We start from the raw sequence: 13,645 nt of genomic DNA, 5'->3' as shown, positions 1-13,645 counted from the left end.
AGGGTGTCTACCGCGCTCTAAATAGGTCACCACAATTTACAAAAAGCCATGACGCGCCTTTGTATTAAGTTAAAAATAGGTGTGTTACTAGCTGGATGTTTGTTTTCTTCAGGCTTTCCTCTTTTGGGTTTCACCGATATGCCTGGGAAGACAGATTTTACTAAATCTAGACTCAGTTATTTCGACTTGTCAATGATTTTGAAGAGATTTACCACCAATAAGTAAGTAAGTGTAAGTAAGCAGAACAAAAAAGGATGTGGTTTGGGGCTGAGTTCAGATTTTAGAAATGGAAATGTAAGTGTTTTTGTGTGAAATTGCACTGAATCATTTCGATACTGAAAGATATTTTTGGTTTATTTTTGAGTGCGCCAACAGCATGGCATTAATCTTTCTATCGCTATGGAGACAATGACAGTGGTCCCTTTATCGCGGGGGTTACGTTCTAAAAATAACCCGAAATATGCAAAATCTGTGAAGTGTGAACTTTATGTTTTACAATGATTATATCTGTTTTAAGGCTGTAAAACCCCTCACCACACACTTTATACACTTTTCTCACACAGGACAGTTACTACCTTTTTGCATCCTTCTTACAACTTATTGCTGCTGTCGTCCTTTTGTTATTTTCCTCCTTCTTTATGTAACAAACCAAAGATTGATTTATTCCGTAATAGTGCCCTACAGCCACATAACTTCTACCTTCAGAGTGTCCAGAAGTCCAACTTTCTGTGCGATGTTTAGCATCTTCCTCTGCCTTTTGGGTGCAACCGCAAGAGCCTTTGCAGAACGTTTCGTCGACATTGTGGGTTTTGTCGGGGAGAAAACTTGCAAACATGCAGCACTTCAGAATCGCACCACTAGAGATCGAATATTTATGTAAATTTGGCGAGCTGAACTCATTCTGTACTGTACAGGAGACACGGTACGGAGGAGACTGATTGGCAATGGTCTACAGTTCAATCAAACTTTATTTCTATAGCACCTTCCAACAACCAAAGCCGACCAAAGTGCTGTACAACATTAAAACAAGATTAAAAAAACAATAAACATCTTACAAATACAGTTCCTTAGCCAATTAGGATCCACGGGGAGGGAAAAAAAACAAGCAAAATTGCACGCAAAAGATAAGAGATAAGATAAGATAATCCTTTATTGTCTCCCATGGGAGAAATTTGTCTTGGGACAGGGGGTAACATGCTTTATTGTCAGAATAATTTTATTATCCCATATTTGCTAAATACTTGTGTGATATTCTAGGCCTATGAGTTAACCATTTATGTACTACAATTCTTTGATTTATAATGTACCAATCACTTGTCACTTGTTGAATAACCTCTGTGTGTTTGACAACTGTGTGCAGTGTCCTATCGCTCTAGTGAACCTCGAGATGATTCCTCACATGAAGCCAACTCCCACTGTCACACATGCAAGAGTTATGATGGTGTCTGACCAAACCTAAGGCACCTCCTGATTGTTAATCATGTTTTATGTGTTTGGACTATGCATAGCTGCACCAGTTTCTTATTATGTCTTGGCTGTTTCCCCTTCCCCTTGAGAATTATCGTTCTGTAACTAGGGCCTCCTAATGAAATAAAAAGAGGAGAACGGCCTTGAGTCATCAGAACGTGTGGAGACTGTTGGTTTTGATGCCCACTCTCTGCCCGTTCTCCTCGCGAGTAAAACTGAATTAATCTCTTGTCTTTCTTCTTGTTTACAATGTTTAGATAAACCTAACATTTATCAAAAACAGGACAACACAACATAAAGCACCACATAAACAAACATCATAGAACAGAATAAATACGAGACCAAGTATGACCACGAGTGATGCACCAACAGGACCTTTAAATTATTCTTAACAGGCAAACCCTTTACATTCTTGTATTCTATTAACTATTGCACATTCCCTAAGCCTATGTGCAGTTTTGATTGCACATTCCCTGAACCTAAATCTCAAAACAGCGAGACCGCAAAAGGTGAACCGCATTATAGTGAGGGACGACTATACACAGCTGACACCGCCCAAAGCCAAGAAAGATCTACGGAGAGGCGACCAACATTACATTTTCTGGACAATACTCAGGTGTTTTTGAGCAACAAAAAGACTACGTAATGAAATAAATGCAAGGTAGTTGTGATATTTCAGACAACGCAATAACATCTCCCATGGAGACAAGCAGTCGACTGACCCCACGCCAGAAAAGTTACATGTACACCCTTTAAACTTCGGCCAGCACACTTCTCACAATACTGAAATTTCAATCTTTAAGAGTCAATGCTCGATACTGTTCTGTTTCTCAGTTTCAGTATTGTATCCAGCAGACACTAATCCTGTAATTTTCGCAACATTTAACGGATCAAATTTGCAGGAAGAGAGCTGAAAACCGACCCGAATCTGTGTCCGTTCCGATGGATGTCACGGTGAAGACAGTGGGACATAAAAACACAATAAAGGATTCCTCCATCAAAAGTGAGAGTAAGTAACCATAGTGAGAGGGCTCAGGGCGGACAGTGATAGCCCCATATACAGCCCGGCCTCTGCCTAATGGGCTGTGACAGAGGGAGCCGAGCCGCCATGCACTGTATTTAGGTCCCAGTTATGAGAAAGAGAGGAGCGCGTTACCTCGATGCCCTGTCGAAAATCATCACATCTACGGTTGTCAAAAATATCGAAAATCTGATCCTGAAACTAGAATTGTAACTAGATACTCATTTGAGCGAGTACTGATGACAAAAAACTGACCAAAATTGAGCTTTCTTGTACGGTTCCAGTGTGATTTTGAGTTTTTTCAGATCAAATTTAGACCTCATGCTGTGACAGTCCTCATTTCAGTCTTAAAATGTTCATATTAACCCACTCTACATGATCCTGGTGGGGGGTTTTTTCGCTATTTTTTTCTGTAAATTAATTCGTAATTCCTAATATTGGTACTCAACTCCAAATTTGCTTCTGAAACTGGGAACCTCAATGAGCTTCATTTGACTGGAGCCCAATCCTGCTGTCCATTTCTTTATACACAGAGTTCCCACGGTCATGGAAATCCTAGAGAAGTCATGGAAATTGAAAATGTCATGTTCCTGGCCTGGAAAAGTCATAGAATTTTGTAAATTCAATGAAAGTTTTGGTAAAGTCATGGAATTTTAATATATCTTTCTTGCAACTACATCGTTCTGTTAATTTTCATTAGTTTATTATGATTATTTCGTCTGCACCTTTTGTTTAAAAGAGAGACGACAATAAATGCACTGATAGTGTTTTGAATGTTAAAAAACTATAATCCCAAACCATAAGGTGAGTGGAAAGGGTTAACATTTCATATTTAGTCCTAAAATTCTGATAAATTCTACACTTGTGCGGCGCCGTAAAGTCATGGAAAATTCACTTTAGGTCATGAAAAAGCCATGGAAAAGTTTTTAAATTTTGTCAGTGATAAAAAGTGGGAATCCTGTACACAGTCTTTGGTTCTATTACTAAAAAACAAAAACAAAACTTTATTCCGGTATCGTAATTGGTATCAAGTATTGAGTAAGTTCGTCTTAGTACTAAAATCACGCTTGAAAATATTGTAAATTCAAAATAAACTGTTCAGGAAAGGTCAAATTTTATCCAGTTATGTGATTTTTTTTTATAAAACAATTTTCACTTGTTCAAATCTGTATCTAGTTTCGATACTTTTTGACGATAGGAGTCGACGGGGACACAAAGGGGTCTGTTGTGCCGAGCCCCTAAAACCATGGGAAAAACCATTTCCTACGAATTTATATAAGAAGGGGGGGACCCATGTGAAGCTTCTTGCCACGGGTGCTGAAATTTCTGTAGACGGACCTGCTTTTGAGACAACCCTGCCTAATCCGTGTATCATTCGTTCATTTGTTTTTCGATATAAAACCAAAAATAAGAAAACGACTATAAAAACTGTTTTGTTTTGAAGAATGAAAAAAACAGATAACGGACGTTTCCGTGACTGAATCAGGACTGATCCAGGTCCGGGACCAGACTGGAACTAAACTGGAACCAGACCGGGACTGAGACCGAGACCAGACCAGGACCAGACCGGGACCAGACCGAGACCAGGCCGGGACCAGACCGGGACTAAATCGGGACCAGACTGAGAATGAGACCAGAGCAGGACCAGATCGGGACCAGACCGAAACCAGGACAAGTCGGTCTCAGTTCTGATCTCAGTCCTGGTCTGGTCCCGGTCTGGTACTGCTCTGGTCCCGGTCTGGTCCCGGTCTGGTCCCGGTCTAGTCCCGGACCTGGATCAGTCCTGGTTCAGTCACGGAAGTCACGTAAACGGGAAACGGCCGTTATCAGTTTTTTCCATTTTTCATTTAAACACAAAATCGAAAACTAAAAAAATGAATGATCATCTGTTTTTTCATTTTGGTTTTGGAGTCAAATAATGAAGAAAATAACATTTTTTTCATTTTCTTATTTTTCGTTATATATTGAAAAACGAATGAACGAATGATACACGAATTGTGCCTCTAATCACATCACCTCGAAGCTTTGCAATACGATTCCCAGCTCTGCGTTCTATTAAACTTTCATACGGCCCTTAATGTTGATCGGCCCACACCGACCAAACAACCAGCCGCGGTTACCACACAGACAGTTCAAGTGGTCACGCGACTCCGGACCCCCGTAGACGCATTAAAAATAGAACAAAAAAAACAAAAAAAACCCAAACAAAAACACAACAGCGGCGTTTTGAAGCGTGGAGGTGGGAAAAAAAACGTCCGCTTTATACGGCGCGTGTATTTCATGTGGATGTGTGACGGCCCCCCCCCCCCCCTCCCCATAAAAGTGTACGATAGCGCTCCAGGCCGGTTGTAACATGAAAGGGAATCAAAACACGAGGGGCGCGCGAGGGTCGAGTCAAACGCTGCGGCGGTGACCTACGACCCCTCCGTTCAAAAGAGTCAAGGAGCGGTTCGGGAGAGGAGAGGAGAGGAGGCTTGGCTTAACAAATCGAGTCGAGGGCCACCAAACTTTGCAGATGTGGGGGGAGAAAAAAAAAAAAAAAAAAAGAGGGATTGCGGAGTTCAAGGGCTAGAACTAAAGAGTCTCTGAGGGAAATGTTGAAAGAATACAAGAGGAAAGGTTATTTATGGGCGGCTAATGTGGTACAGTGAAGAAGGAGGGGAACTGCGAGGGGCAAAGAGGAAGGGGAAGGGGGTGGTATTTTAAGGACCTATAGAAACGCTCATGTTAAAGGACTCTGTGTTTTAATCTACCATCAAAACAAAACAATCTAAAGCTTTTTGCAGTGACTATATTTACTGAGAGTCGTGGAACGCAATACAGTAAAAGTAAAGTACTGCGCTTAGGTATGTGTATCTTTACTTTTACATTTGAGAGAAGGTATTTGTACTTTCTACTCCACTACATCGTTGAACTGGACCGAAAACTTTAAGTATTTTCATAATTGTGCGAGAAAAGGCTGGTAGTTTGCGCAGACAAAAATACAAATAAACACAACGATGGAGAAACTATCGATGCAGTTGTTTCTGTTGAACAAAATTCTGCAATTCAGTTCACTTATACTTACAAAATATTCAAGTAAATGTCAAAGTATCACATGAAAATATCTACTTAAGTAATAGAATTAAAGCTTCTGTTTGAAAATGTATGTAAAGAGTAAAAAGTACACATATTTTGAGATGTAATGAAGCTTCACACTGCAAAAAAACTAAATCTAGTCAAGTTTAAATGACTTAAATTAAGAATGTTTTACTGTACTTGAGTAGATTAAACTTGATAAGTAAAATGATCTACCCATGGAATAAGCGTGTTTGTCTTAATTCAAGCAACATTCGGTTTTGTTTCTTATTTTAAGTGCAAAAAGTTGTGATTTTTCTTATTTTCAGTGTAACAAGATGTATTTCCATATTTTAAGTACAAAATATCTTGTTCCATTGGCAGATCTTTTTAATTGTCAAGTGAAATTTACTCAAATCATGATAAAACTTGACTAGATTTTGTTTTTTTTAAGTGTGAAGCTTTATTACATCTCAAAATCTGTGTGAAATCTGTTTACGTTTTACTCTTTAATTACATTTTCAAACTGGTGCTTTAATACTATTACTTAAGTAGATATTTTCATGTGGTACTTTTCCATTTACTTCAATATTTTGTAAGTGTAAGTGAATTGAAATGAACCTATAATCTTAATTTAAAACTGTTTTATCACCACTGGCGCAAAATAAATCTGAAAACTAAAAAGAGGTCAGGATCGAACTTCCAAAAAACGTAAATATCAACAGTGCAAAATGTTCCTAGAGATGCATGAGCCAAAACATTACACAAAAAGTGAATCTATGAGTCAGTAGTAGTAAAAAAAATACACTTGTTATGACATAGTTGAGTATTTAGCATCTTAAAATCTGCACTGGTTTAATATTTTTACTCCTGAGGCTGTCGGACTTTTGAAGAGTGAACACCGACTTCCTGCTTAGGCTGCCTCTTTATCTTGGAACTGCTGAATCTGCTGCTCTTAATGTACTTTTTAATAATGCTTATTTATTATTGCTCTTCTCTCTTTTAATCACTGGACTTCGAGGAACAAACTTCATTCTGTCTTTCTGTTCTTGAATGACAAATAAAGAACCTTGAATATTACTCCAGATGAAAAATCTGTGGTATAAAGACATGATATCGATCTTGAATGAGATTAAAAAGATTGATTTTATTATTGTTATTTTTTTAAATTGCTGATTTTTTTTTAAAGATATAAAAAAAACTAAATCTACACATTCTAAGAGTCAAAACATTGTGGGTCACATTAACCAAGGAACATCATCAACTACAATATTATGCATTAGATTAAAGTTATGATCAGATAAATTTCAAAAAAGGAACTGTTTTTTTTACCTTATTTATTACTATTAGGGATGTAACGATATCCAAATCTCTCGATACGATATTCTCATGATATCCATCTCACGGTATGATATTTATTGCGCGGTAAAAAGTAATAATAATACAGCATTGTGAGTATCCTACTTTTGTCTCGTCATCTAAAATCCAGCAAAAAATGTGTTTTTAAGTTGTTTCAGTATGTAGATTGGACTGAAACAGAGCAAAGGATCATGGTCTATGTAGTTCTCAAGCAAAGAGACATGAAATCGATCTCTAATGGGATTAAAAAGACAGATTTTTTATTTTATTTTATTTTTTAATTGCTGATTTTGCTGATATAAACAAATAAAATCTACACATTCTAAGAGTCTAAAACGTCAGAACGATATTATCACGATATTAAGCTCACAGTACGATATTTATTGCAATATTTTGTGGAGGCAAAACATAATAATAAGGATACAAATTATGCAACTTTTCTTTCGTCAATCAAAAATCCACCAAAACATGCGATTTTAAACACTTATTTCAGAATGTAGATTGGACGCAAACAGAGCAAAGGATCATGGTCTATGTAGTTCTGCACCAAAACAATGAATTAAAGCAAAGACACTTGAGTTCTGATATATTTTGATGCCCCACGATATGACTGTGAGACTTTTGACGATACGATATCACTATTTTTCAATTATCATTACATCCCTATTTATTATTATTTGTCGTCGTCATCCAAATATCGAAAAAAATTTGGATTTTAAAGTGCTTGTAACAGTTATTTCTGCATGTAGATTGGACTGAAACAGAGCAAAGGATCATGGTCTATGAAGTTCTGCACCAAAACAATACACTTAAGCGAAGAAACTTGAGTTCTGATATATTTTGATGCCCCGCGATATTACTGTGAGACTTTTGACGATACGATATCACGATATTTCGATTATTATATTTAAAAGTGCTTCATAACAGTTATTTCAGCGTGTAGATTGGACTGAAACAGAGCAAAGGATCATGGTCTATGTAGTTCTCAAGCAAAGACACTTTAGATTCGATATATTGTGATGTCGTACAATATTATTTTGAGACTTTTGACGATACAATATCACGTTTTTCCCTAATTATTATTATTTTTGCTTAGAACTTAAAATAAACTTTGCGGAAATTTCTTATAAGTAGTATCTATCTGTCACGGAATAGAAAGCATTCCCGTCGTGTTATTTACCATTCCACACGGACAACATCATGAATAAACCAGCTCCGTTTGCCCTACGCTCGTCCTGACCCCTCCCCTTTAAGAGTCAACGCCTCTGAGCGCGAGAAGGACAGCGGGGTCGCCGTCTTTTATCAAATTGGAACAAAAATATGAGTTCGTACCTCTTCGTTATCCCTCCATCTGAGTTTTTTTTTTTTTTTTTTTCAGAGGGGAAACCTGCGTCCAGCGGCCATCACTTCACCTGCTTATTCAGATGCAGGACACTGGCACGTAATGACTCTTCCAAGGTTTACTCTAACCTCTCAAAGCTCAGCCTGGGTTTTCCTTTCTCTCCTCGTTTTTCACTCTGTCATCTGTGCTCTCTCTCTCTCTTTCTCTTTCTCTCTCTCGCTCTCTCTCTCTACATTTTTTTATCTCATTTTGACATTCGCCATTTTTCACAAAACTCCTCCTCTCTCCCTCTCTCGCGCTCTTCACCCCGTCCCCTCACTTGATCGCTCTGGTGCATATGTGTGTGTGTGTGTATATATGTGTGTGTGCGTCCATTTGTGTGTGTGTATGTGTGTGTGTGTGTGTGTGTGTGTGTGTGTGTGTGTGAGATATGGCAGGTAGCAGGTCTCCCTCTCCTGCCTCCATCATCTGCTCACTGTCACACACTGCTGACTGTGGAGAAGAGGGGAAGTTCTGATATGGAGAAGGGATTGTGCAACCAGAATTCACTTTGGCTGCATCTGTGTGGCTCCTACACAACAAAATATTTACGTGAAAATAGAAAATACTACATCTACTTATTGCTCAGTACTTGAAAGACGGAACAATCGTTTGTCGTAGTTTTCTTTCTGTGAACACATCTGGAGTTTGTTGGTATTTTTCTGTACCACGACACGTTTTGAGATCTTGAGACGGTTGAATAAATCATTTCTTTTGAATATTTTGAGAAGTATAATCCTGCTTTAGAATTACAACAAATACTACATCTACTTATTGCTCAGTACTTCATAGACGGAACAATCATTTATCGTAGTTTTTTTCTCTGAACACGTCTGGAGTTTGTTGGTATTTTTTTGTACTATGACATGTTTTGAGATGTGTAGAGGGTTGAATAAATCATTTCTTTTGAATATTTTGGAAGTATAATCCTGCTTTAGAACTACAATAAATACTACATCTACTTATTGCTCAGTACTTCATAGATGGAGCAATCATTTATCGTGAGTTTTTTTTTATCTGTGAACACGTCTGGAGTTTGTTGGTATTTTTTCTGTGCTATGACACGTTTTGACATATGTAGAGGGTTGAATAAATCATTTCTTTTGAATATTTTGGGAGTATAATCCTGCTTTAGAACTACAATAAATACTACATCTACTTATTGTTCAGTACTTCATAGACGGAACAATCGTTTATGGAGGTTTTTTTCTCTGAACACGTCTGGAGTTTGTTGGTATTTTTCTGTACTATGACATGTTTTGGGATGTGTAGAGGGTTGAATAAATCATTTCTTTTGAATATTTTGGAAGTATAATCCTGCTTTAGAATTACAATAAATACTACATCTACTTATTGCTCAGTACTTCGTAGATGGAGCAATCATTTATCGTGGGTAGTTTTTTTTCTGTGAACACGTTTGGAGTTTGTTGGTATTTTTCTGCACTATGACACGTTTTGAGATCTTGAGAGGGTTGAATAAATCATTTCTTTTGAATATTTTGGAAAAACCATGCTTTAAAATTACAATAAATACTACATCCACTTATTGTTCAGTACTTGAAAGATGGAATAATCATTTATCGTAGTTTTTTTTCTGTGGACACGTCTGGAGTTTGTTGGTATTTTTCTGTACTATGACACGTTTTGAGATCTTGAGAGGGTTGAATAAATCATTTCTTTTGAATATTTTGAAAGTATAATCCTGCTTTAGAATTGTTATATTGCTGAGATTGTTCATCACACTTCGAAATTTGTTATCGTGACATGATTTTCTTCTAGCGTCTTGTTCTATCGTTCACACAAGCCGGATCATAAGGACATGACCTCATCTAGAACCAAAAATTACCTTTTTTTTCTATAATTCTGTGCCAAATCCACTGATCTAATCCACTGATTTAAGGAACAAAGCAGCTAAAAGATTCACACATGGATTTATTGGAATCATTTACCATTTATCGAGGGGAGTTTTGTGTGTGCATGTCTGGAGTTTTTTATAAGTTTTGAGATGTAGAGGCTTGAATAAATAATTTCTTTTGAATATTTTTGAAAGTATAATCCTGCTTTGGATTTGTTATGTTGGTGGCATCGTTTATCACACTTCAAAATTTCTTATCGTGACATGCCAACGTGAAAATTATTTCTTCTAAAATGCTCTTCTGTCGTTCACACAAGCCGGATACGGTCATAAGGACACGACCTTATCCAGAACTGAAAATGACTTTTTTTTTTTTTGATAATTCTGTGCCAAATCCACTGATCGACTAAAGGAAGAAAAAATAAAGCAGCTAACAGATTCACAACTGGATTTATTGGAATAATTTACCATTGTGGAAAGCTTTGAGTAAACGTCTGATCCGAAAAAGCCAAAGAAAAACTGTCACCAAATTTCAGTTCAATAGACAAAATTTTACTTTTTTTTCTACATTACAGACCACTTTTTGTGATTTGGTCATATTTTAGAAGGAGTTGTGCTCAAAAATTTCTAAGAAATGCTGTTCTGATGTATTTAAAGAATATGGCAATGCATAATTTGTCTCAGTTAAATACATAAAGATTTTCTGCTCAACCAAAGTTTCCAATCTCTGTAGTTCACTGACTCGCCCAGTGGTTATTTTTGGTTTTGGACACATCGCCAAAGTTCTTTTCTTTTCTTTATCACTTTCTGTAGCAGCCTGACATACTAAAGGTGTGTTATTATTGGTTTAAAACAGACATTGCAATGACACATCTCCAAAACTGCCCCACCGAACTCAACAGCTCAATAATTAGATCCCAAAATGGATTGATCCGCTCAGGTCTCTTAACACTACTTTTAATTAACTCTACTCCTGCTGTGTGTCTCTGAAAAGCAGAACCCTGGCTCGTTTCACGTGACATTGGCTGGGTCTGGACCTTGGAGGGTGCGCTGGCCCTTTAAGAAACTGTCCACTGGCAAAGGTGCACACAGCAGCTACATTTACGCACAATTACGCACGGAGACGCAAGTAACTCCACTTTATACTCATGCCCGGGTGAATAACTTTAACCAAGCCCCGCCTGAGTAAAATAGGTGAGAGGCATCCCCCCCCACACCCCCCCGGTGCCTCATCTCCGTATGCAAGCCAGCGCAGAACAGCTGTTGCCTAAAAAAAAAATAAAAAAAATCAGTTGAAGCGACGTTCGGTATCACGCTGTAACCGGTCTGCTCGCAATCACCATGCGTCTCTTATTCCGCTTGAGCGCAGATGAAACGCAGCCTGAGCCACACCACCACCACCAGCCGGTACCCAGCCCCTCCTCCTCCTCCTCCTCCTCCTCCTCGCCCTCTCTTCCATCCACAACACTCGCCCCTGCTCTCCACAAACCCCCCGTACCCGCTTCCCAACGTGCACCAGGCGGGCACCAGACACGGGACACACCGCTGAAAAAAAAACAAAAAAATCCCGTGGAAGTCTACACATCTGCTCAAAACGCTGTTGCTCGTCCCTCAAAACACATCCAGGGGCGAATCCAGAATCCACAACACACAGGCTCGAGCACAGACACAAAACGAGATCATTCGGAGTGAATTAACACAGCTTTCCCCAATTTCCACTCCTCTATCAGTGCGCCAATACTCTCTCCTTCTGTCTCCCCCTCTCCCTGCTTCTACCGGCCCAGGAATCGATCTCCACAGGATCGATAAGTTGGCATGAATATTCCCTGCCTGCCGTGAGTCTAGTTGGGGAGAGACGGAGGCTGAGGTTCAGGCGCAGGCAGCGGAGGAGAGGAGAAGGATGGAGGAGAGAAGGATGGGAGCTCGTGGCTGGAAATACCCCGGAAAAAAGGGACGTATTTCAGGCGAGAAAAAGCGTGTGGAGCGTGGAGCTTTGGCGCACGGTTTTGAAAAGGAGGGGAAAGAAATGTGGATGTCTAATTTTTTTCCTGGGGGGGACGCGTTTTTTGGTGTTTTAGGAGCGCCTCTAACCGGTACCGTGTGGGTGGGTGTGTGCCTTTCTCGGCTCCGAGGCTCCGAGCAAAGGCGTGCCCGAGATGGAGGAGGTTTGTAGGGGGGGAAAAGAGAGAGGAAACAGAATTCTTACCGGAGTTGGAGCGGAGAGCCAGGGGGGACTTGAGGCGCCAGGCGTTGAGGTCAGGGGCAGTTCTTTGAAACACGAACGGCACCGGCAGCGGAACAAACATGATCTTCGCCCGGCTTCTTGTTTTGATTTGGCGAATAACGTGGCAGGACGAGCTCGGTCCTCTGGTCAGTCGCGGCGGCGGTGAAGAAGAAGAAGAAGAAGGTGGTGGTGGTGATGTTTTCGGCGGTGGCCCGTGGTTCTTCTCTTGGTAGACAGCTTTGGAGATGTATTTGGTTTGGAGAGCTTAACATGAAGCCAGCTGCGCACGTTTATTTTACATGTGGACTTTTAGTTTTCTATTTGTGCATAGACTATATTCATACACGTACAGGTGCTGGTCCCTTCTCTTTCTGCCCACACGAACACACAGACGGACAGACGAGATGAGACTCCACGAGCTACAAGAACAAAGTTACAAATGCAAGCCTTTGGTAAACTATTTTTTTCTTTTCCTTGAGTAAACATAGAGGGCCTGGAGCTTTTTTCCCCCAACCCCGTTCGTTCTAAAGCTCCCAAGCGGCGTGAAAAGGCATGAACAGTCGCTGTAGTCTCCGGTAGCCCCGCACTAGCTTTGGTTTAAAGAGAGAGAACAGTGTCAAGGCGCGTTTAAAGTCTTATTTGGACTCTCTGTGGACTATTTGGTTTACTCTATTGTATTTGGTCTCTAGCTGCACGCACTCCCCGCTCCTCTTTTTGCATGAACGCTACAGAAAGACGTGTACCGTAGCCTACTGTACCACTGAGGAGCGCGTTGGCTTCATTTAAAGGCTCTGTTAAGGAATAAGCCCGGAGAATAAAATCAACTGTACCAAAAAGAAAAAAAAAAAAAAAAAAAAAAAAAAAAGTCGCTGAGATAAACGCACAACAACACAACAGCACAGCACAAGCACACCGCGCGCCCTGACGCTCCTCCTCCCCGGCGCTCGTGTCACAAGGCAGTAATTAAAACGCAATCAATCGATAAGACAAATAAATAAAGGAAGTGAATAGAACAATACAAGCGTCCTCCTTTTTTTTTTTGTTTTTTTTTGGCGTCGCGGCGGCGTTAGCGGTGCACTTGCCTATCTCCGTCCATCCGTCTGTGTGTCTTTTTTGTGTCTATCTGTTGTTTTTTTTTCTCCCCTGTTCTTTTCTTTCTGTTCCCCCGCGCGCGCGAGCTCTGTCTCTTTTAACGTGGGAACCCCAAACAGCGACTCGACCCGGCTCCCTCCAGGATTGTAGCGATCTGCCACTACGAGGCTGGCCGCAACATTGAAGCGA

At 39.8% G+C, this 13,645-nt stretch overlaps 1 protein-coding gene across 4 annotated transcripts in view; it reads right to left on the bottom strand.

Annotated features, from left to right (window-relative positions):
• Positions 1-13,196, bottom strand: part of pou2f2a (POU class 2 homeobox 2a) — a 141,763-nt gene extending 128,567 nt beyond the window's left edge. Inside the window, exon 1 of one of the 4 annotated variants that reach the window (XM_055163419.1) lies at positions 12,347-13,196. In XM_055163419.1, coding sequence (XP_055019394.1) covers positions 12,347-12,446 — 100 coding nt within the window. In that variant the 5' untranslated portion in view covers positions 12,447-13,196. The remainder of the gene's footprint in view (positions 1-12,346) is intronic. The other 3 variants (XM_055163418.1, XM_055163413.1, XM_055163416.1) reach the window with 3 other exon arrangements.
• Positions 13,197-13,645: the final 449 nt, after the last annotated feature.

The sequence above is a fragment of the Boleophthalmus pectinirostris genome, unplaced genomic scaffold, assembly GCF_026225935.1.
Source record: "Boleophthalmus pectinirostris isolate CB_2022bp ecotype Guang Dong unplaced genomic scaffold, ASM2622593v1 HiC_scaffold_6, whole genome shotgun sequence".
In the NCBI taxonomy this organism is placed as follows: domain Eukaryota; kingdom Metazoa; phylum Chordata; class Actinopteri; order Gobiiformes; family Gobiidae; genus Boleophthalmus; species Boleophthalmus pectinirostris.
Note: the sequence above shows the minus strand (reverse complement) of the source record. Positions and strands in the feature narration are given on the sequence as shown.